We start from the raw sequence: 25,575 nt of genomic DNA, 5'->3' as shown, positions 1-25,575 counted from the left end.
AGACTTTCCCACTGACACCAGCCCTACAGTTGGAGTAGTTATCTTGGTTCATGGGCAGCGTTTTGCTGTAGCAGTATGGGGTATGTAAGGACCAACACGACAGTGCTTTAGCAGATACAGTCTCTGGGCTGCTGGAGAGCACCATGTTGAAATGTTCCCTTGTTGATCACTCAAATCACTGTAACGTAAATATTTTACTGGAGTCTTACTCTAGAATTACTGCTCAGAAATAGGAAACTATATATTTGTGTGTTGAACAGTGTTTAGACAAATGCTTTCCACTGAGAATAAATATTTCACTTTGTTTCTCAGGATTTGTCTTTACTGTTTGGCTGTTTACATCTTTATTTATTGCTCTTCATCACGGAATCATTCTGAGTATTTATAGAAAAACTGATTTGTTAATGTGATATCCTGAGCCTTTGCATGTGCCTGTGCCCACATTGTAAAACATTGGGTTTGGTATCTGGGTCTGAGCCGTTGGGCTTGAGCCTTCTGTGCCTTTTGATGCTTTACATTTGCAGCAGTAAATTGGTCTCAGCTGGGAAGGAAACAGGAAATTTGAGATGAGATGATGACAGCTGCTCACTACAGCCTCTCTGTCATGGCTAGACCACTAGTTGGCATCTTAGCTGCAAGCATGGGCAAGGTGTCATTCCTGGGGGTGGCAGCTATGAGGGGCCATCCCTGGTGGTGCAGCATCCCCAGTGGGTGGACTTCCCTCGACAGCATGGGCTGGAGGCTGCTCAGGACAAAAACTATGCCTTGACTCGAAATTAACCTTAACTTGAAGGACTGGTTTTGCTGATCTGTTCATGGAATCTGTGATGTTCTGTGATACGTTCAGTGTTCAAGGCCAGGTTGGACCGAGTCTTTGGTGACATAGTCTAGTGTGAGGCGTCCCTGCCCATGGCAGGGGGGTTGGAACTAGGTGATCTTAAGGTCCTTTCCAACCCAAACCATTCTATGATTCTATGTAAAACAAATCACCCTGTGAAGCAAAGCAAAAGGTGTGGCTCACATAAATATGGCTGGAGCCGTCTGAAAAAAAATGTTTTCTTCACAAACGTGGACTTGAAATGCCTTGGTGGGCTCTCTTGCATCAGTGTGTTAGAACATAATCCTAAATCTTGGTCAAATACAATGTGAACTTGCATGCTTTGAGTTTACTTCCAAACGGAAAATCTGTCTGAAATTTCCCTTCAATTTCTGCCAGATATATGAGTCTGAATCAGTAATGACGCAGGATGCGAGAAGGTGCTGTACCTTTCACCTTTTGAGTAAACAATGTGCAGCACATCTGTCATGTTTATATTTAACACAGAGCAAAATAAATCAGAAAAATTCCTGAAGACTCACAAAAGAAGCAAAAATAACCTTCACATCTTTGGAAGGAAGAGAACTCATTAGATGAGTTTTGAAGGGTAACCTTGATTTCCAAAGTCTTAAACATCCCTCTCTTGTTTCATTACAAATCTTAACATTTTCCCTGATATCTACATCTGGAGCACTGCACCCTTTCCATCCATATCTACTGTGTTTACTGCTGAATTTTATCATACCACATTTCTTTAGGGAGTTATTTAAAATAATAATAAACTTCATTTCAAAGATCTTATGGTCATCAAATAGATTAAAATCAGAAAAATTTTCAACAGCATCAGTGAAAGTTACAGTAAATGAGATATGTTTCATTACAAAACTGTAATCCTGGTTTTGTGGTTAGAAATAAGGAAAGTAGGACACACTATCTTTCAAAGTCTATTTTAAAACTGAAAACAATTGTAACACTGTTTTCACACTGGAGTAGCGTGAACCACTGGAAAGCATTTATGATGCACTCCAGCCAGTGGCTGATAAGAGTTTTCTCAAGCTTTTTTTAGTGTGGAAGAATGTAAAGAAGTAGTTCTTGAAGAGTCAAAGTAGTATAATTCAGAGTACAGTAATTCATAAAAGCTCCAACTAGTATGTTAATGTTACGTATGTAGCCATACATTTCAAAAGAAGACAGCCAGCTCTCAATACAAAGGACACAGTGATAAGAACTGATAACATTTTATGCATTTTTGGTTCATGTATCACCTAATCTAAAAAGTTATGATCAAGAAATGTCATATAGCAAATTTTCATTATTTTCAGGGTCTTTTTGGGACACAAGTTTAGGTTGTTGAAATGCAAAAGGATGATCTTTTAACTCATCCTTTAAAGCCAGCAGAGTTTGACCTGGTCATGGATTGTGTACTTGTGGTTTGTTGGCGATGCCATAGATGGCTACATAGCAGGTTCCAGAAAGTTCCTGCTTTTTCTAGTCCCCACAGGTTTGTCTGTGAGTGATGTTTAATGAGAGAACCCATGTTCTTACATTCACTGTAGAAATGTCAAAGGACTAAAATTATACCCAGAACAGGCTCCATTGTAGAATCAGTGAACTTAACCATCATTCTTAGAAACATGGTCCTTAGTTTAGGAGCTGGATTTTAATGGTCCTAAAAATCTTACATCCACCTCGAGGGTGTGGTGGTCTAGTGGTAATTAAACACAGCTGCAGTATAAAATGTGTGGAATTACAAAGACACACTGGTGAAAGTCTTACATATGTCTGGACTTTTTTTTTTTGTTTGTTTTCTTTTCATCTCTGTTTTAATAGAAAGGAGATAAGAAATGGTTATGGCTAACTTTTTCTGTATACCTGCAGATGTGAGATAGGGACTCTCCCAAACTGCAACTGATACTGCGGGAGTAAAACATAACTAGAGCTGACGTTGTGCTGGCAACAGTTCCAACTTTGTAACACTTCTTGGTCTCCCAGTTCTCATTATTTCATATTTATCCTTTACATTATTCTTGGCTATCTGATGTTTGATGTTTGCCTAAGAATAAGGTTCAAGACTGGCAGAAACACTAATAATCAGCGTTGTGCAGAGGAGGCAAGGGATGCCTCTTAAACTGCTATCAGATTGTGCTCAATTTCTTTCTGTTTATATGCACACGCACACACATTTTCATCTTCAGGGACGTCATTCATTACAGCAGGAACTTTCTGTGATTATTAAGTTTTAGTACTGCACAGCAACCTGTGCAATTTCAGGAATTGGGCTGATTGAATTACTCAATTAGGCAACCTTGCTAAGCGAGAGGAAGAGGGCATTTCAGCACTGTTTTTTCAATAATAAAATTTCATTAAAGGAAGGAAGGTGCTTTATAGTGGACGATGGCATAGAAGCTCAACTTCTTTCACTCCAAATATGGATGCCTCCAAAAATGTGCGCGGAGGTATCAAACAGGCAAGACCACGGGGGTTGCAAGACTTTGAGATCTAACAACAACAACAACAAAAAAGTCAGTGATTTTATTATCAAAATGGAGATAATTTTAGTATTGTTAGCTTCAGTGCATGTATTTGTCACACAATAAATCACTGTTTTCTGCAGAATGGGGATATTGAGCAGCTGTGATTTGTTGAACTTGTACTTTTCTTTGATCAGATGCTCAGTAGCCATGAAATGTGCAGGAGAAGGGAGTGCATGAAAATGTGGGAAAAGTCAGCAGATATTGTCACGCATATTGTCCACCAGTCTCTGGTCAAGCAGCTGGGAGTCTATCGTGGACTTGCTTTTCTGCAGTCCTTGAAGCTATTAGCCATACAGGTGTTGCCTGAACAAGATTTTAGGGAGGCAGTAGTACAGGAACGATCGTTTAGTCACAGTACTGCTTCAAATAAAACCTTCACTTTTCAGTTCTACCTCTAAGGGTCAATAAGAATTTTATTAAATTTATGAAGAATTAAGAATTTATTGAAACTTTTGGGAACTGGCTGAAATGAGATATGTCTTCTTGGCATATATGTGTGAGCCATGGTTCTGCCCAGTGTAGTGGTTCTACAGCCCCTAGCTTCTGCTGCTGTACTCTCATTGTATCATGTTTTTATGAAGACTTTTAACCAAAACAGATTTCACCTCATGAAACTGCATTGCCTTGAGATTGAAATACCACCTGTTGATTACCATTCCATTCTCTCAAAGGCCTTTACACAAGTTAGATTACACCAGACCTATGATACATTTATTTTTAAATTATTTTTATGACTTTTAGTGTCCCCACTGAAACACTGTCAAAATTCTTTCATTTATGATAATAAAAAAATCCTGAGCAAGGAAGTTCACAGTATACACATCCACATAAAACAAAGCTGGAATGCTGATACAGTTCCATGGACATCTGGAAAAAGTCAAAGATGAGTTTCCACATCTATCCTATGTCATTCTGGATTACAATAAGAAAATGATATCACATTTCCTTTTCAGAGCTCACAGTTGCTCCTGTCACTTTTTTGTTAGCTATAGCAAAAAGTGAAGAGTTCTACAACAGCAGCTGCAGGAATTGACAATAAACATTGTATTGAATTGGCAGGTGATGTGTTTTGCTATGTTTGCTATTGTACTTTGCTCAGAGAAGAGCAAAAAAGTTTATAGCTAGTTGCATCTCTTGATTTCAAAGACTTCTCAAAAGTTGGGTGAAGTATCAGTTCAGTTATTTATATGATATAGGTATGATATGTAGCTCTGAGACTGAATAAAGATTAAATATCAGGCTTACATGGCATTATGCTAGGTCTCCTAAGATTTGCTAATAGGTTCTTGTTACTTCAGATACGAGAAGAACCCACTTGGTTATGGAAAATGGGAAAAATATTTCTCCCTTGCTCTGCTTCCCTTCCCTCACTACCTTCTACGTATCACACAGTGACTGCATTCATCTCTGAAACCTTCACTGTCATGTTCTTTTCTCTGAGTTAGGACCACTGCCAAAGCAATCCCATGTTTACAGAGGTTTGGGTTTTTTTGTTTATGTTACTGTTCATGGTACAAATAGCTACTTTCACCTTGGAGTTGTACCTTTTTTTGGATGTATTTAATTCTGAGGTGGTATCCTCTATATTTGGTTCAGTGCTTAAAAAGTTTGGTCTCTGTAATTTTCTATTAATATTAATAAAACCTATCCCCCTAGCATATGGGATGCAGAAGACACTGCAAAGCAAGCTATTATAAATACTGAAAAGGTTTATGAGCTGAAAAAGATGAGTTTGGAGAGGGAAATGTAGACTTTTGCAGTTTCCAAATGCTGATCCTAAATCCATTCAGATGTAAATCAAACCCATCAGGAGCACTCTGCTCTTTATATGCTTTATCCTAACATCTTTTTGTTCATTATTGCTTCTTCAGTTGGAGGTTGTATATGAATGCTGTCAAAAATGAAAATGTATTCCTATGAAGATGATTAGAATATTTTGGAAATCAGAAATGATAGAGAAGTTAGGTAATATTTCAGCATAAATAACAATGTGTCTTTTCTTTTGTTTTTGAAATTCTTAGACCAGGATGTGGATAGTTAGGTCATAATCTCTGTGGATATTTCTTAGTGTTTGGCTAGGTTTTGAATAATGATCTCTCTTACTGGAAATCTTGTTCTTCTTTATGTAGGGTAGATTCAAATAATAGCGGCTTTGATATGAGCAGCATTGATGTATGTTTTCTTGCATTCACATACTTTTCATATATTTTCATATGTTCACATCTGTTTCACCTGGACATTTGTTTTCATTGGTGTGACAATATCCCACATGGTGCGTCTGTTTTAAACTTCATTAAATTTGTTGCACACTAAAAATACCTTATGTTAGAAGCATTTGTGTGCTATTCTGGGGAACCTCTGTGACTGGTCTGTTTCTGCTGTTGCTCTGACTTGGGAATTGGATTTTGCTTTCCTACTTAAACATTAACATTCAGTCAGGATACACCCATTTGTAATTCTTGTTCTTGGGGAGTTTTTGACAATTCCACTTCCTTGCTATCAAGCCTTTATTGACATCTCCAGGACCTGTATGGAAGTCCTAAGTCACTGCATCCTTTGTGGAAAGACAGAGGTGAGGATGAAATATCTCATAAAATAAATTTTTGAAGCACTTATTAGAAGGTTTCTTTGAAAAGTGTGACAACTAAGATTGCGTTCAGCATCTGTCAAAAGCAAAGGTCTGAGATCCTCTTGTATACGTGTCATTACCCCAACTCATAATAAATTAGACTGGATTTTCCCAGCAAATGTCATCATAGGTGTGCAGATACCTCCAGGTGATGGAAGAACACATTTAACTCAAGACTGATGTGCTTTGACCATGGAGAGTTAATATTCCTTGGTGCACAAGGGATTGACTAATTGCTGGGAGACAAAGAAGATTTTAAATTTTCCCTGCATAGACAGCTTACTCAATATTGCAATTCACCAACCACTTAGCCTTGAGCATACCTTGCCTGCCACCCCTTGGGATGAAACTTTTCTGCACATGGTTGGTTGTTTTTTACCATTACAAAATCAATGAGCCAGTAATCTACTTTCTAACCTCCTTGTTTACCCTGGTGCTTCTATTGGTCCTGCAGGAGCAGATTTCACAGAGCTATGTACCCTCAGGGTTCTTACTGCAGACCTCCCCTTCAATTTATCATATTCTAGTTCTCTCTCTTGCTCAGTGTTTTTTCCTAGTAGAAAGTATGCTATTTCATTAGTGCAAAAAACTAACAGTATTTACAAAACCAAAAGATTTACTGTGTTATATAAAAAAATTAAGCAGTAAGGTAGCAATAATGTAAATGTTTAATGTGCTGAATAATCATCATAGAATTTCACCTGAAATGTGTATCTACCTGCTGACATGCTCAGCTATGGATCTAATATGTTGCTGGCAGAGATGCTGATTGTTCCTAAACAGGAGCTTCATCTTTCTAGTTGTACAGAGGATCTAGTGAGGTCCTCATGTTGAAGAGCATCAATGGGAGCTCCTGCTTGCTGCCAATATGCCAGGAATTACTGTTGTCCTCATGAGATCAGCTCCTTGTGCATTGACACATTAATGGTTTCTCCAGGGTCCGTTTCCAGTCCCTCAGTTGGGCAGCTAATTGGCCTTTCTCAGCTTAATTAGCTTTTATCAGGTGCAAACCTTGATACAGGAGTGTTTCTGCATTTGTGTTCATTGACTGTAGGGTAGTGTAGTGACACAGCAGGGTTCAATTGCTCAGCAGCCTGAATCCACAGTAACCAGGCGGTGGTTTCCTTTTGTATCTGTAAAATCAGTTCCTTTTAACATTGTACAATTATTACTTCTTGTCATCTAATGTAATTTTCTTAGTTGGCTAATTGCTTTATCCATATGCCAAGCATAAGTCAGCCTCCATGGGAGTGTCATTCGTTAGTTGCATTGATGTTCACTTAGCCCAACGTATCTTTATGTGCTATATTTGGATTTCTTCTGCAATACATTTCCTCCTGCAGCGCCACTTATATCCTGTGTAGACCCTCCCTAGTCCTTTGGCTGCAGACATCTGGCTTGTTACAATAATTGGACATCTTATTTTGCAGTCGTGCTGAACACTCCTTTTGCTTACATGTCTAAGTATGCTTCCTGGTTCCTGCTTCCTGAGATCAGCAGGAGGTTTCCCAACATTAAAGCTTCTTACAGAAGTGCAAACACCATTGCTAACCTGTTTGTCACGTAAGCATTCGACTCGATTATTTTCCTGGCCCCTGTCTATTGACACTGAAAGAATCTCTTGAAAATAAAATAAAAACTAAAAAGCTGTTTTGGTAGTAATTTGAGTCTCATAATTCTGTTATCACTGCTTGGCAAATCCACTTTTTCAGGCATGCACACCAGCAGCTTGGTCCAAAAGCTCTCAGGACATTTCCAACTGCCAGGAGCTGTGGTACATTTTAGGCATGCACAGAGGTTCCACCTGTCAGGCTTTGAGGCACTTGGAAACAGAGGTGAAACAACTTTTTTTTCAGTGACTTCCAGTACTGATGGTGAAAACAGGACGGAGAGAGGGAGAGATGTGATATATGGTAATTCAAAAAGTCATTATTTGTGAATTTTCTTATGTTATGCAGGATTTGGATGCAAGCAGAGGAGATCTTCCAGGACACAGCCATCATCCACAGCCATTCTGTTAGGCCAGTTTAAAAGAGGAAAGAACAAGGAAGAATATTTGAAAAATGTGTAGATTTTTTTGGGCCTGATACAAGAGATGGACAGTGTCTCTGTCACTTGAAAGCTACCCAAAGAGAAACTTCCAGCCATCTGAGGAAAGATGAGAAGCTGCGGAAGCATGTTACTGAACATCATGATTCAGTATTGTGCCCCACCTCCGTACAGCCTAGAGCCTCCTTTTCTCTCAGCCTAATACAGTGTATCTTAACATTTCCCTCAGCTTGTGTGTCCTGTCTGGATGGCAGTTTTTTCAAGTCAAGCACTTGCTCTGTGTTTTTATACTCCCAGCCCAGATGGATCCCACTGTTGCCTGGCCCTTAGACAATGCTGATGCCAGCAAATCCACCAGAAAAGGTGTTTGAATGTAGAAAGTGAGTTTAGAGAATGGAGTTCCTGGCATAGGAATGCATAAAATGCAAGATATCTTAAGATAAGGCGTTTAGATCCCTGATGAGCTTGTTCATAAATCAAAGTGCAGAAATTATTTCTCGGTTTCCATGTGTGTTGGAAACATGTTAAAATGACTCCTTATTTTCTTTTTTATACTTCTAATTTCTTCACTGTTTCCTGTGAAATTCAGTATTTGTGTCAGTTTCAATGCATACTTTTCAGCATACAATGTAATATAAAGTTACATTCACCTCTCAAAGCTAATTCTACCCACAGCACTCCATGAAACCTGCTGAAGGACACCTATGCAAGAAATAAAGCCCTAAATTATGTAACAGGTTTAAAAAAAAATCTCCAGTGTCAGTCCTTCTTTGCACTGCCAATTCTAAGTAGGAGGTACGGATGTTGAGCATCTTTCAGGGTCCATAGTTCATGTATGAAAACCTGTAAACCAAAACCATTCCTTTGTGCCCATTTTTTTTATCTCTCTTCAGAGAAGCATGGAGTACTAGGTATTATTTTTTAAATAATGTGTGTATTTATTTGTTCAGAAAAGCAGCTGTTAGTTATTTCTGTTAGAGGTTTGACCCCCTTGGCTGAATTGCTTGAGCTGACATCTTGCATTTGTTCTCATTTTGTAGTTCACCCCCTCACCCTTCAACTTTTCATGCGCCAGCTGTTGCACCTGTACAAATTCCGCTGGGCACTCTGTTCTCAGGATTGGTGCCCTGATGCAAGGAAGCTGTATTCAGCAGGGTCACATTAGCATTAGGAGTTAAGATATGATTTGTCCCACCAGTTTTGGCATGACTCAGGTTCAGTAAATAATTAGAACCTCATGCCAAACTTTTGCTACTCACATTGTAGGCTGGAGCAGTAATTTGTTTTATATGTAATAACTATAATTGCTAACTGGGATTGACAAATGTATTACTAATTCAACAATTACTTCATTATGAGTATTCCTATTCACCTATAGGTGAATAGGAAAAAATCTACTCAAAGTCTAAAATCTCTCTTGTGAATTAACCCTTAATTCTGTACATAATTTTGAATTTAGTAGTATTTACTTAAAGCTAGAAATTGCTTTAAAATCTCAGGTAATATGTAACTAATGCCATATGAAGGTTTTTTTCTTTCTGTTTTGTTTTGTGGTTTTGTTTTTTTTTTTTCTTCTTGAACTATATCAGCCAGTTTTTACCTCTTGACACAGGAGCAAAATTCTTGAGCAATTTGAATACGTCTTCTTTCACAGCTGCAGTGAATACTAGGTGGTGGGGCTGATCTAGTACAGGGACTTTGACCTAGTCAGGATTTTTTGTCCTTGGAAAGAGGTAGAGAACAGGGATGTAGAAAACAAACATCATGTCCTGTTGGTGTCTACCTGCACATCCAGCCTTAATGGCATGAGAGATTTCCTGTGACATTTGTGGACTGTTCTTGGGCTTCCTCCGTGTTTTTCCTCTGAAAGGTTGGCCTTGCTTGCCTCAAAACTTTTGGCCCTTTGGAGTGTTTGGCATGAAGAGTGCTTCAAGCCAGGGTCATGAAGAGTCCAAATTTTCCCTCCCACTATGGGGATGGAATATTAGGATGGGCTGAATAGTGCTGGAGAGGGAAGAGAAGGAAGAGGGGAGACAGAAGAGGAATCAGTTCACTCTTCTGTGGGTTGAAGAGGTGCCCACTAACTTTTCATTATTTTTCTGTAAAGGGCAAGGTAACAGTAGCAGTAAAGACTTACCTCTTTTATTAGTGATGTGATTCACTCAAATTCTAGAAGATATAAAGTGAATTTGACTAAATTTTTTAGAGTGACAGGTTCCCCCCTTTTAAAAAGAATGAATGTTCACATCATAAGAGATCCTATTAAGTTGGACAGTGACGCTGCTTTTTCGGGTGCCTGCGGTGTACACAGTGTTCAGTAAAACTGACCATTAACAAACTGCACCAAAAGGCAGGAAGTGTTTCACAGAGGCTTCCAAATACCTGGCAAGTAGAGTTTGCTTTTGGTCACAACTTTTCTAGTCTGACCAGTAGCTTGTAAGCTTTTCTATATTGAATATTTGTTAGGCCAACCACTGACTCCTTTATTGTATGTTGCCATTTTGTTAAGGATGAATAACATTATTATAAATCGACACTTCAAAGAAAAAAAAAAATCGATGCAGACTTTGTAATGTTGGTTGATGTGAGATTACGGATTTCTGGGTCCTCTGAAGGGGTCACACATTCCAGATCTACTTTGGTTCATGTAGTTCCAGTGGTTTCAATTTTCTAAGTGCTTGGCCTGGTGATAGAATTTTCTGTCTGTCGATGAGGATACTCAAGTTAACCATGTCTGTGGGAGTAGTTTTCATGTTTGATTTACACTGCAACAGTGGACAATGCATAGACTGTTTATAAAAGCTGATGCTTAGATGTATCCCAGGCTGACTGTCGCCAGCCAAGACTGAAGTACTATAAATCTTGTCAGTTCTCAACCACGTAGAAACACAGTATATTTTTTCAGATTAGCATATCCACGATAAACCTTTGAACAAGAGACACGGAGACGTGTGTTATTAAATGTGCATGAAAAAAGAAACCAGGGAAATTTAATAATGGGTACCTGTAGTAAATTTTTATTGATGAGTTTTGTCATTTTGGACTACGCTTAGCTGGTGTTTTGTTTTGCAGTGGGACCAGGTTGTGTATCTGCCAGGGGGAGCTTGCTGTCCCATCACAGCTGCCGTATTTGGTCCATGGGCAGCTGCATGAGTAGTGGGGAACAGCTTCCACAAATGAATTACCCTCCTGACAGAACTGTGAAGGGCAGAATGGGAAGTCATTGCAGTCTGTAGCTGCTCATCTTCAAACCTCCACTGATGCGACAGTAGGTGCATACCTGGCAGTGGATAGATATGACTAACACCACAGCTTAGTTGTCTCTGAGGTGGAATAAGGGGTGAGATCCTAACTCTAATTCAGTATCATCTGCTTTGCAGCCTGAATCTGGAGACCAGATGTTGTAGCACAGACGTCTGTGAGCACAAACAATTGCAGTGTCCTTTTGAAGTGAGTCCCTCTTGCATCCCCATGTGCTTAGATAGTAGTATATGGAGCCCTCTGCCCTTTTCTCTAGAGCCCTCTTCCCCCATAAGCAAGATCAGTTAGGCATTATTTTGTCCTGTCCCATGCAGATATGGTGATGATACCAAAGGTTAAAAACTCCAGGAAATCCACCCTTAAAAATAGTTTTTAAAGCTGGATGAAATATTACCAAGAGCCCTGGTGAAGTCTTATTACTTTGCATTATCTGACTTTAAAAAAAGAAACATACCAAATTGTTGGTATGAATACAAACACAGATTAGTGAGGTAGAAATTTTTTAATGATTGTTATTATTTCCAGCACTAAACCTCCTTTCCAGAATAGTAGTTAGAGGGTGATGTGCGGGTTTTAGACTGTGTGTTAATTTTTTTTCTCATGAAAAGTGTCTTTACAGTCACTCCAGATAAATGGTGATTAAATTAAGTTTAGATTAATTTGGATCTAAATTAGGTTTAGATTTAGTGTAGTATTTGGCATTTATAACTCTTTCCAATATAAAACAATAGTTTTATATATGGCTTTTTCTTTGTTAGACATGTATGCCTTTTATACTTTTCATCCCATTTTCCTATTGAGCGTATTTTTTCCTCTTCTCTGTTTCTTTGCTTCTCTTTCAGTCTGTAGTGGGTATAGTGGCCCCCACTGCTGTGAATAGCTCAAATTTGCAACCACGTAATATATACTCAATGCATTCCAGCTGGCAAAGACAAGAAATTTCAACAGGCTCTATCCCTTGCAGAGAACGTTGCCAAGATGACTTGATTTGTATATTCAGTACAAGTAGTTTTCTAAAATTGATGCAGAGAAAAGTTTGGGATGAGACAAACAGCTTTAGAAATTGGGCCAGTATCCTTCCTACAAGTTGTCTTCAGCTGTATCATTTTTGGTGTGTCTTATTTTCAGCACAACAAAGATGTTTCCGGTATGTTTTTTTAATACACCCATGAAGATGCTTTATAAACTGATTATTTTCTAAGGCCATTGATTGCACCTGTGCTCCATAACCTGATATGCTGATCCCACTGTGAAACCTTCCAGTTCATAAAATCTGCTTGGATTGGGAAAACTTGCCAACTGGTGCTAGCTTTGAAGCGTTGCTGGTTTTGGCCATGTATCTTTGAAAAGATGCAAACAATACAGTGTGCTGTTTGTCCCTTTTCTATTAGGCCTGCTGTAATATCACTTCTAAAGGCAGTGAAGCAGCATGTGAATAAATAAAATACCTGATTTAAAAATGCATTTGAGAGTCACAAGTCTAAATTGCCCATGATTTCTGTAACGTGAAAATCCCTGCTGAGTAGGAAATTATTACGGCTCATCATCCTCTTCAGTATTTACTCAAAAGGTATGACTCTGTTAATACCCTAATGAAGCACTTAAATAAAACACATTCCAGAGAGGACAAAATAACCAGACTTTAAGTAAGTGTGAGAATACTCTTGTCATTTAATAACTTGTGAGAATGGCAGAAGTTTCAGTGCTTTTACTTACTTTTTGGCTTAGACTTAGCCAAACTAAATGGGGAGAAATTACTCCTAATACTTCTAATTAAGTGCATAACTGTAGAAATAGCAAACTATTAGTAAACTATTGGAAGTGTTCAAGATAAAAAGCATGGAGTGCTTTTAAAAATGGAAACGATTAGGCAAGCCAGTGTTTTCTTAATTTGTTGATAGTGCTCACGCTATTTGTGGCATCCTAATGAAAACTAATTAAGTGTTGGGAAATTATTTGCTAGTACACTGGATGCAGTCCTGCAGTCTATTATAGATGAAGCTAAACACAATCACATAGCATTAGAAGAGTATGAAATCTGTCTGGGCATTTCTAGTGGCTCTCCCGTAGCTATTTCACGGCGCATGAGCTGAGCACAAGTCAGTAAAACTTACCTGTGGCTCTTGTCCCCTGCCAGCAGCAGTGAAATCCAGCAGATGTTCCAGGTGTGCAGGGGAACAAGTTGCAGGAGGCAGACTGGGATGCTGGTCTCTCCTGGCTTTGCAGGGAGAGAAATATGTGTGCTTGTGAGTTGGGAGGGACAGATGCAATTGGCTGAAGACTCTCTCTGCTGTTGCTGTGAACAGTTTGAGTTCACTAAACTCCTCCTTGCCATCCCCTTGTCCATACGGGCTCCTCACCCAGGGAGTGGCAGCAGTGTTTTAGAAGCACCCATGTCTGGAAGTGAAGAACTGGGCTGGGTCTGTGACTGGCACCCTATTGCCTTCTGTTTTCTCCAATTCTTTTGCCTGTTCGTTTTCCCTGAGCAGCTCAATAGCTACACTGTCTCTTGATTGAGAGGAATGGGAGCTGGAAGGTCGGAGAACTTTGCCCTTTCTGTTCTCACAGACTAGAGCTGGGAGAATTTGGGTGAAATCACAGAATTGTAAGTTCTGGAAATACAAAGAAAATGAGAGCAAAAATAACCCTTTGTTCAGTGCATATGTGTTTGTACTTGTCAGCTGAACTAGATAAGGCATCTTTATATTTGCTAGGGAGGAAAAATAACATCTAATGGAAGCATGTCCCTGTCCTCAGTTGTTTGAGTCTACGTGCATGCTTTACACTACTGCCCAGAGGAGCACATTCCTCTGCATCCAAATTTCTCTCCTGAAAAGATCTCTGGGAGTAAGTGAATAATATGGTTCTGTATTATCTTTAGAAAAATCAGTGTAAAAAAAGCAATCTCAAAGAAAAGATATACATTACAAAATATTAGTGGAGTCAGAGATACCACCACTGAAACGGTGGGTTTCTGTCATCATGATGTTCCTCCTGTTCCTGTGCAAGATTTCCTAGTTTCCTGACCCTATTTCTCTCATCCATACTTCTTGTATATGGATGTGCTCCTGAAGACCTACTTGTTGTTTGTCTTCCCCTGCTCATATGTCTATGCTGAAGAATTCCAGAAGAAACATTTGCTCACCTCTCCTTCTGATGAGACAAAAAGAGAAAATGAGACAATGAAAAGCAAATTCCTTGCACTGGTACACTGCACACATTCATCATTGCAGGAAACTAGGTCAACATTATTATTCATAACAGTATATTATGTTACAATAAAACTAAGCAGAGGATAGCTCTGCTTGGAAGGATGCCTGTCAGTTATGCACTGAAGTGAAAACCTTGCTTCCAAGGTACTATTTGGAAGACAGAGCAGCGTTGGTTGGGGTGGCAGAGGATTTCTCTGCCAACAAAAATGCAGAAAAACCTCATTTTCTTCAGATTTATGAAAAATAAAACTTACTACAAGTTTTCTTAAAGTTCTTTTGCTTTTACTTTGAAAACCAAAGCAAAGCCAGTCTGCCATGTCTGAAAATGGGCCCGTTTAAATTATTATTTGGCCTCCTTTCAGAAGGTCTGGAGCAGAACTCCTCCGCTCTTAAGCTCAGTGGCTCTCTGACTTGAGGTTGATATCCCCCAAGGCAGTGGCAGGAAATGTCGCCTGCCTTTGAGGCTGCTCCTCAGAGCCCTGACACCCTTTTCTATTGTAAAAAAGAGTGATAGATTGGTTATATCTGTGGACCATCTGATTCTTTCCCACTTTACTCCTGCGTAGTGATTCTGTGCTAGTGACCTACTGAAACCAGGACACCTACAAAGTTCTGCTTTGCACAGTGTTCAAAGTCCTTTTTCTCATCCGATTTTGCAGTGGTCTGCTGTCATAGGGACATGGGAGCAGGTCTATTTAAAAACCAAAAGATGCCAGAATGAATTCAAATTTCCAGTATTCTTGGAAATTCGGGCTAAAAACTACCAACCAACCATTACAGCAAACAAATAATAGATTAAACAACAAGAACAAAAAGCTTTCCATTAACTAGCTATCTCAGGTTTCATCAGAATCACATTCCCTAAAGATTTTCTAGGGCTGTGGGTTTTGATGTTTTGCTGCCTTGTTCAGGAGACGAATTTGAAATTAAATGGGCTTAAAATAAGAGTGGTTTTAAGCATGTGTGTGTTGCAGGGGAAGATTCCCTGTAAGTGTTTTTGGTATACTATATCTAAGCAGACAAAAGAAGTAATTATTCTTATAAAAACTATGGAACCTGTCATCCTGAAAAAGCTAATTAAAGAAAAGGTGAAGCAATTCATCCAATTTCAAATTGCTTTATTACCTGTGTATCATTTTAAACGTATCTGGCATGGAAGAAGAAATGTAGAAAGCACCTTCCCAAATTTTCTTTTTCCAAGTTATTATTTCTTCCACACATCTCTTAACTTGATGTTTAATTAGCAAGTCATCCTCACATATGAAATGGTGTGTGTGATTCTCATATAAAAATATATAATCTTCACATTCAAAGATGTATCCCATTTAAAGTTTTAAATTCTAAAACTTTTTCTTCCTCTGCTCCTATTCTCCCAAATGAATTATCCACAGAACATGGCTCCTTACTAGTTCATTCCTGGGGTAGAAATAATAGCTGTTACTTACATTACTGAAAAACAGATTACTTTTTTTACTATTCCTTATTGTTATTTGTTTCCATTTCAGACAAACTGTCAAAGCCCATTAACTCAATGTAAATCTGTCCAGGTATTTCTATAGACTTTGGATCAGGCTCAGAGACACTGGTCTTACCATCACACAAGGTGAGCTGGGATCTGTCCTTGCCTCCATTTGGCAATCTGACCAGTGAGCAGCAGGATGCTGGATCATTTATGTCCCAGGTGCACTGGGAGTATTTCACATTGTGTTATCTACCTTAAGTTATATCACCAATTTTAAAAACAATCGTCCCCCAGCCCTCTAATTCTGGTGCTAATCAAGATCAAAGCACAGAATATAGATTAGCAGTACAGTAGCTGCTTCTACGGTCCCCACTTATGTGTGGGAGCTTTTCAGACCCTTCTGGGTTCCCAGAGCTCCCAGCTGCAGACTGGAAGAGGTAACTGCCAAATGCAGCCGTTAATCGCTTTACCATAGCTGTTGTCTTCTTAATACTCCTTTTAAAGCAATATGCATCTCTGTGCACACACACAAACATAGTGTCAGTACTATTGCACTTTGCTCTATATTCCTAGTCTGCTCATTTTATTATTAAAAGTTCCCACTCATTAAAATCTCGTTAGAGGAGAAGTAATAGTTTTGATGATTATTATTTTTCCGGTTAACGTGGAATGAGTCAAGATTTCTTTTTTAATAGGAAAGCAATTTTTCTATCTCACGATAATAATTTAATATGTTCAGCATAGGAGAAAATACGCAATAAATCTTTCCCATGACATTATTGTGCAGGGATCAAATTTGTACTCTTTATTCAGCCAAAAATCTGTTGAAAGCTGGTACGAGTGGCAAGTAAAGACTTTGTTCTTTGAATGACCTCTTTCTTGGTATGTATTCGGTAATCACTTTCTTCATTTAGTCAGAATCCTAGACCACTGGCCCTCTGCTTCTGTTTTACTGGTGGTTTTAGTCTCTTCAGTATGCACAGCACACTGTAACAGCCCAGATTTTCCCTATTCCTTCTCCTCGAGAAGTTGTTTTAAAAATGAAATAACCTGCTGTTGTGCCTTACAGAACTGGCTCCGTGGGATTTTGTGGGGAGTGTGGCTGTGCTGAGCATCCAGTCCAACCCTGCTTCTACATCAGGGCAGTAGAAAGGCTGCTGTGCACTGTAGTGGATATGGATACAGCCCAGAAAACAATGCTAAGGGTGAGCACCCTGACCCTTGAGGTGTCCATAGCCAGAAAGCTTTTTGGGGGGACACTCCAGGAGTGGGACTGGGAGTGATGGAGAGAGCTGCATCTGCCTTAGCAAGCAGCATAGCATGATAGGGGTGAAGCATTTAGTTCAGAGTCCCTGGCCACCACACTACACATGTTTTGAGTGGGGTTTAGTGTGGATTAGCTCTGGTCTGGTCATGCGGACCTAATGCCCATTAGCGGTTGAAACACAACAGTTGCGTCCTTGGGGTGCGGTTTAGTTTCATGTGAAAAGAATCCAGTTTGTGCAGTCAGAGGTCACTCTGTCATGTAAACCAAAGCATGGTAAAAATATTTGCTCAAGAAAGACTCTTCTGAACTGTATTAAAAGATCAGCATGGACACAGAAGGGTAATAATATGCCAGCTACAGATCTCTGGTGTACCTAGCTGTGGCAGATAGGGCATGATATAGATAAAAGGGAATGGTTGCACATATTCCATGAATGGCTGAAAATCACTTTTCCAGTATTTTTCCCCATCACTGGACACTTTTAAGATTCATCTGGACAGGGTGCTGGGCCATCTTGTCTGGACTGTGCTTTTGCCAAGAAAAGTTGGACCAGATGATCCTTGAGGTCCCTTCTAACCTGGTATTCTATGATTCTGTGTTTCTATGAATATGTTATTTTGTGTTTTTCTTAAGCCTACCATGGCACTTCAGCAGCTAGGCAACTTCATGTTTTGTAAAGGTGAGCAGACTGGCAGTGGATAATGAATCCTCTCATTCATAGTAAGTTCGTAGTAAGCAAGAAGTTGTAACCAAAACAACCCAAATATGGAAACTGCCATATAAATGAGAGGCTACCTGTCAAAGAAGACAAATTTTAATTTCAGAAAGATGTTTTTAATTTTATCTTCTTAAATCTTATATTCTTATACTCTCATTCTTATGCTAGGGTTTCATTGAGTGCATATGTGAGCATACCGTGCATTTTACCATTGTTCCTATTAAATGTGAGCAGTAGTTCTGGAAGTACATGATGCTTCATCTTTGTGAAGAATTTTACAGCTAGCACTGTTAATGTGAAACAGAATCTTTGGAAAAGATGGGAATGGTCAGGCACTCTGGAGCAAATATTTGGAACAAAAGCTTAATTACACGGATACCAGATTAAGGCAGTCTTATAAACAGTTTTGGTATTTTTGACATGGTGGTAAAAAACAGAAAGCAAAGAGAAGCCAAATTAACTTAGCAACTGAAGTGTAGCAGCGGACTGAATCTGAAAGTCGACAGGTGAATGTTTTCCACAGTCCCAGCAGAGAGAAAGGCTGAATTGAATAGCCAAATTCTGCTTGATTTCTTTGGGAGCAGGATCAAGTCTTTAATTCGTAAAAAACTCCTGTTTTGATTTTAATGAGAGTTACGTGACTTAAATCTTGTTTAATGTTTTGGAAGCACCGGGTAAGGTTTAAATCAAATAATAAGTTTTCTAGACTTTTAATAGCGTTATTCTTCTTGGTGCTGCTATTACCTCAGGGTATTTACTTTTGGCTGTTAGTGCAGCGTAGAAGTTGATACTATTGAGAATGGAGTTGGCAAATCTTAAAACAGAATGTTTAGATCATAAACATTTTAAAATAAGACTCCATAAAGAAGATGTATATTTTTTTAATATGAAATGTTAGTTGTGTTCTTGGCAGGCTTTGCTTCATAGGAGTCACATGCATTTCAAAGCGTGTTCTGCTAGCCAGCTGCAGCCAAAAGATTATTTCAAACCAGTGGAGACCCAATTCCCATTTCTCTTTTGCTTTTTTTCCTCTCCTCCTTCCCTGTAGGACTCTCTATATATCATACAACTGAAGTATAGCCAATCATGGGGTGAAAAATTCATACATCTAGTATACACTACAGTGGAAAACATAGAAACACTGACTAAAGATGCCAGCACTGGGCTTTGCTTTAAAAAGTACTGTTGAGATTTCTTTTCTTCAACACTCTTCAAATCTTCAAACTTCAAAAACTGTTGAATACTCTTTCAGAGCCAGAAGGATTGCATAAACTATATGGAGAACTGCTTGTGTCTGCCCTCCACTTACCTGTGGAGTGACACTGTCATCTTTTTAACAATTACTTGATTCATCAGTGCTACATGAAACCAGATATACTCCAGGGCCATGCAGAAGGTGGTGGGTTTGGGGGATAAATCATAATAGAAGATGTTAATGGAGTGGTTCTTTATTTATCTTAGTGAAATGTTGACATTTATTGTACTATGCATGAAAATTGGGGTTTATGGGGTTTTTTGAAATAAATGTGTGTGAGAACATTTGTTGTCCTGTTTTAAAGATGTCTTTAGAGAACTTATTTTTATAAAATATGAACTCAGTGTTGATGAAAGCTATTGTATGTTGGCAGTTATGCAGGCAGAATTCTTGCCTCACTTCAGGCAAATACAGGCACCACAGTAGAAGTTCCCTGTGCTTATCAAATAATGCACAGTTCAGTTATTCCAGAACAGAACTTGACTCATTTTTTTTTCCATAAAGTGAAGGAAGAGCTTTCTCCACCTTGGTTTTGAAGCCTCTTCTTTTTGTGTGCTCTGCCGGATGCCTGCCTGCTTCGGACTGAATGGGAACAATTAAAAGTTATTTTATATTGGTCACTTGCTGTAACTGTAACAGTCCTGAACAGAAAAGCTTTGTGTCCATTGCCCTGAAGCATCATCAGAAAAGGTTTATAGAGCCTTTTGCTGAAAGTATGTGTGTGACTGAAGTTTGAAGCAACTGGCAGTGGGAAGTTGAATGATGAAGGGGTTCCAGAAGAGTATATTGGAGTGTACTGACCACCTTTGGAACCAGCTGTGAACCTACTCTCCTTAGCCAACCCGCTTCCTTCCTGTACGGATTGACATGTCGGAATTTGATTGATATGAAGAACGTATACTTTAATGTAGTTTCTTTTCCTCTTTCTAAAAAGCAGAGATTAACACCAAGAATTTATTTTCCACAAGCCAATGTTAGCTTCGTTATTTGGCTGTCCAGTTAGGAACTGTGAAGGAAGCCTTACATGACATAGGCCTATAAAGAAATTAACTTTTTGGCTTTTATTAATTTCAGTTTTAAAGTACTTAGTCTGATATGCAAACCAGACAGATACTAGATAATATTGTACTGAAAAATTGTATCATTACTTTAGAAATATACCACATTCTCCTTGAGCTAAACTGAAAAGTTTATTCAATTGAGTAGAAAGAATTCTGTTGCTAGGGTTTTTTTTTTTTTAAAAACCAAACAAGCAAACAAAAACCCTAAAACCTCAAACCCAAAACTTCTTAGAAGTCAAGTTTTTAGATTCTTATCTAGATCAACAGTAAGTGTTCCAAATTCAAAGGTGAAAAGCATCTACTAGGTCTTATTTAAACATTTAGCAGTCGTAGATTAGAGATAAATACCATACTACAAACATGGCAGGTCATTGGTTTCTGAGTTGATACGTTTACCAGAGTGGAAAGGTAACAATGGTAAGAGATGTATCTGCAGAGGTTTTTTTGACTGATAAGTGTTATGTCACCAGTTTTCCCATACTAATTTGGCAAGTAGGAGTTGGATTGCAGTAGAGAGAATCTAGTTCATGATTCTATTATAGTTTTTGTATGGGCACTCACTGCGCAATACATATTTAATCCTGACATTTTCCAGATTTAAATTAGACAAAATTTCTTTCTTTCATGTCTTTATGCTTTTTCCTCAGTACTTTTTGGCAACATTGCTGCTTGTCTCTGAGTTTCTCTGGTACTACTAAATGTCACTCATAGGGAATCTGTTTATTCTTAATTTATATCTCCCTTTAGGTGATGGACTGCATCAGCAACAAGTGTTATTGTTACTTCTCTCAGTTTAAGTATAATGAAGCATTCAAAAAGAACTGTAGTTGCTTACGTTGCATGCACTCATGAGTCTACCATTTGAATAGTTTGTGAGGCTGAGTCCTTGATCGTTTTGAGTAAGAGTCCTTTGCAGCTGTTTGTATGAGTGTGAAGGGTTAAACAATAAAGCAGAAATACATCTTCATGCTTTTGCTTAAAAGGGCTGGGTTTCAGAAGGAGCTGTAAAGCTTTCAGCAAGAACCAGGCGAACACTACAGTAAAATGAAAAGCTGAAATGTGAAGAGCACGTGATGTGAGATGCCAGCTCAGCACTTTCAGGAGTCATGTACAGATCACATTGCTCTAGGAGAGGAGACCACCCTTGGAATTGCAGTGAACTGTAGCAGTGACCAGCTGCCTTGCAATGTAAAGAAATACAGGCTGATACCCCTCAGTTACGTCACCCGGTGGTAGCCTCTTTTAACAGTTCTTCACTCTGGGGAAAACAGATGTTATTTACAAGTACTTCTGTAGGGGTGGAAAAATCACCTTGCTATACAGATCCCAGCTGCACAAGGAAAGAAGAGTGTTCATACAATAAAGGCTCTTTACTGAGAGTGTTTGTTTTTTCTCCTCTTTGTATAGGTTCAACATGGGAGAAGACATTACGGCAGATTGGTTTTGAAAGGTAAGCCATAAATTTGTTTCCTTACCAGTGAAAAAAGAAAAGGAAGAAAAACTGCATGGGAAAGTTTGCAGTATTATTTGTTTTAGCTGATCAAACATATTTATGATGTCAAATTTAGAGAGGAAGTTATGCAGTGTCATGCACATACATGTTCAGCTTTTCTGTTTATGTCCTCTTTCCCCACTCTGTCTGAAGCAACTTATTCACTATATGAACTTGGCTTATAATGTTTTTTTCTGGCAACTATACAGCATGCTAGTATTAGAAAAGGTGACACACTATTGGGCAAAAGTCTTACTTATGAATGAAAATATTGCTCTCGCTCATATTATTTTTTCCATGAAACTTCTAACCTGTGACATATTAGTTGACAAAAGTAAATGAAGTTGAAAGAAGACCAAAGCTGGCAGACAGCTATTTAGCATCAGAGGAAAAATCAGAATTCAGCATTCCTAAAGTGCAAAAACTTCTTGCAGCCAAACTTAACCACAAGGTCATCATACCAGAAACATATGTCTCGTAAATTAAACTAGGCCAAGCCCAGTAAAAAGTGATCTGATGTTGAAATTCAGATGCTCAATCTCATGTTTATTCTTTTAAAATTGGTAAGCAGAAGAATTTGCTGTTTGCTTGAATGAAGTTTTGCTGGTTTCCCTCAGTAGAGTGGCTTGCAGTTGTGCACTAATATGCTTGGGTCATTGTAAGCTGGGCAAGAAGGAATGTTGCATGTCTTCATGTTGCTTGAGCCCATGCTGTGCATACTGCCTCAGGCATCTCAGCAAACCCTACAGACAATCAGGCCTTTCTGAAATCAATAAATAGCCATACAAATACTATGAAACAGCAAGCTACTTGCTTCTTTTCTCACAAGCAAAAAGCAAGCTGTGTTTCAATTCTGACTGTTACCTTGCATAAAGTTTTTATTACAACAAAACAAGTTTTTGTTACAACAAAACCTGGTTTTCTTGTTCAGCTAAATATATTAGATTTCCATGTTAGACATTACATTTGAAAAAATTGAAGGACGGTGCTTTTTTCAACACAGTAGTCACAGAAGTGCATGGAAAAAAAATCTGTTCTTATTCTCACACCCATAGATATTACGCTGATACGTATAATTTTGATTCTTCAAAGGAAACATAGAAAAGAAAATCACTTTTGAATGTGACAAAGATCTGTTTTGGTGAAATCTAACTTTTCATTGGTACATTTGTAGCTTTGCGGCTTGGGTTAGTTTAACAGTAAAATATTACAGAACAATTAAACCATTTTTCCTTTACCAAATAATATGTAGAGGTCAAATTCATTTCTGTTGTAAATCTCTTGATACCAGTACAGTCATTCCTGTAAAGATGTTGGCCAGACTTTTTTAAACAAAATCAAATATTTTGTTGCCATATATTTTTATCACAATTTGAAAATCCAGACTGATATGGAATACTTACCATTTTGTAGCTGGGGAAACACGGGCATTTTCGTTTCATAGCTTCCCACCAGTAAGAAATGTTTTAAAACTTTAATCAGATCACTAAATAAAAATATGTCTCTTCTACTGCCCCATAATCTTAAAAATGCCCCAATGTTATAGGCAACCTGAGTAGAAAATTGCAGCCTTTCATAGTGTCAGTATTTAGTAGTCCTGGGTAGGTACATGATCAAAATTAATTTAAGAATGTTCCTGTCTCTAATTTTACTTTAGCAGTTTTTAGAAGTTTTTAAAAGTAATTTTAACAAACATAAAGTGTGCTAAACCTGTAGTTTTGTTATGCAGGATAGCATAAGAAACAGTATTGATTGAAAGGAAAATTGTGATTCCATTTCATTACAGCATTGGGATAGGTGGGGGCTGTGGTTCAATAGCCACTTGAAAAGATGCAGTGCCAAATCAAGAATCAGACTAGAAATTCCTTAACTGTGACACCTTACTGGATGTTGTCTATTTAGAGATAGAATGTTTTTAACAGCACTTCAAAAAAAAAAAAAGAAAAAGAGATTCAGATATTAGTGAAAATTACACACTCTCAGTTACTAAGTTAGATGTTGTTGAGAGGTTCTTTTTAGTAGGTTGTTCTCTGTTCTCTTGTTTCTTGATGAGCATTTCATTCAGCATAATACCATACATGTGTGAAGAGCACTACAGTGAAATACTGATTCTTTCATTGCTCCATTCTTCTTTTAAGATTACAAATTGGCACCTGCTGGGTTGTTTGTCTGCATCAGAATGGAAAAAAAAAATAGTTTTGAGGAGTGCTAGAATGAATTGATACCTTGGGTCTGTGGTTTGCAACTGCCAATGGAAAATGGCCAGTGTTTTTAAGCTGAGTTCATAAGAAGTTCTATTTGTGGCAATTTCCAACTTGAGGAAACAACAGGGAGAGCCCACAGTAGCTGTGTATGTGAAATGTATGTGCAGCATGAAACACGCACAATTCTTAATTCTTAATTAAGACTGGATATTAGGAAAAATACTTTCACCAAACAGGTAGTCGGGCATTGGAACAGGCTTCCCAGGGAAGTGGCAGAATCACCATCCCTGGAAGTGTTCAAAAAACATGTAGATGAGGTCCTTAGTGACATGGTTTGTTGGTGGACTTGGCAGTCCTGGGATAAAGGTTGGACTTGATGATCTTAAAGGTCTGTTCCAACCTAGTTGATTCTATGATTCTATGAATTACAGCTGAGAAGCCTGCCTGAGAGGAGACAAATATGTAGAAGAGATTACTGTGCAGATCCCAGTATTACCATTCTAGTTTGAAAAGAAGAAAGGCTTTCAGATGGTAGTTCTGCATCCTGAGAGACTGATTGCATCCTGGAGTAACTTTAATTGAAACAGCACATTAGTTAGCACAGATGGGGTGAAAATTTTGATGACTTGGCTTGCCATAATCATAGAAGCAAATGTGTTCTCATCAGCTTTTTCAGAGAACGAGCAAAGAGAGAACAAGAAAAATAAAGTCCTTTAAACAGGTAGAACAGTTAATGTTTGGGGTTTTTTTTGATAGTCATATTCTTACATGTATTTTTAATACAAGACTATTTATGACATTACTGTATCAGCACTAACAATTTAGTTGACTAAAAGATCCATAACATATTTATGAAGTCCAGTGTTAACTCCTTTATAGCAATATTTGTTTAATATCATATTGTATGTCATTGCCTAAGATCAGTATTTCCTATGCCTTAAGGAATGGTTTCCAAAGTTAACAAAGGGATACACATTGCTATATGTAATATTTCTATGCAGGAAGTGCACTTAACTTACAGTCACAGAAGTAGAAATCCCAGGTCTGCAGATCTTTCAGACCTGAGAGATTATTCTGGGGGTGTATCACTACATACTTTCCCTAGTCTTATTGTCATCAGTAAGCATCCCTTTATGGACACTGATAGGATAGTGAGCTACAGCTACATTAGGGCTGATCCCCTACAGTTGTTCTCGTATTATGTATATCAATACTAAGAAAAGAAGAGCAGTGGCACTGGTTTTGCTATTTAAAAATATATTCTCTGCAAGCTGTTAACTTAGGCACACCTGAGTCAGCTGTGAAATATCAATAGCATTTAAATGTGGTGTTTGAGCAAGCACATTCTTATTCAGGACAAAGCAAGATTTTTAGATACACAAAAGGAAAGACATTCAAATTAATGTCCTGAGGAGGACTATATCTTTGCTTAAAAACTGGAAAAAATCATATAGAATGGTCCTCTTAACAGGCCGTTTTAGAGCACACTGATGAACAGGAGATGCAGACACTCAGTTTACATTGCAGAAAATTAAGCCCAGGTAATACACAGGTTATGTCATCACTGCCTTGTGATTACATGATGTTTGTTCTATGATAGTAGAGTGTTTACAT

The 25,575-nt window shown here is 38.3% G+C and overlaps 1 protein-coding gene across 15 annotated transcripts in view; it reads left to right on the top strand.

The window, feature by feature from the left end:
• PIEZO2 (piezo type mechanosensitive ion channel component 2) overlaps positions 1-25,575 on the top strand; it is a 321,453-nt gene that overhangs the window by 117,347 nt on the left and 178,531 nt on the right. For all 15 annotated transcript variants that reach the window (XR_003993421.1, XM_030498994.1, XM_030499011.1 and 12 more), the window contains one exon: positions 21,673-21,715. Coding sequence is in view for 13 of the 15 variants with exons in the window: in XM_030498994.1 (XP_030354854.1) it covers positions 21,673-21,715 (43 nt within the window). In the remaining 2 variants the exon portion in view is untranslated. The remainder of the gene's footprint in view (positions 1-21,672; positions 21,716-25,575) is intronic.

This window comes from Strigops habroptila, chromosome 1 (genome assembly GCF_004027225.2).
Source record: "Strigops habroptila isolate Jane chromosome 1, bStrHab1.2.pri, whole genome shotgun sequence".
Taxonomy (NCBI): Eukaryota; Metazoa; Chordata; class Aves; order Psittaciformes; family Psittacidae; genus Strigops; species Strigops habroptila.
The sequence above is the reverse complement of the archived record's forward strand: the minus strand, read 5'-3'. Positions and strand labels throughout refer to the sequence as shown.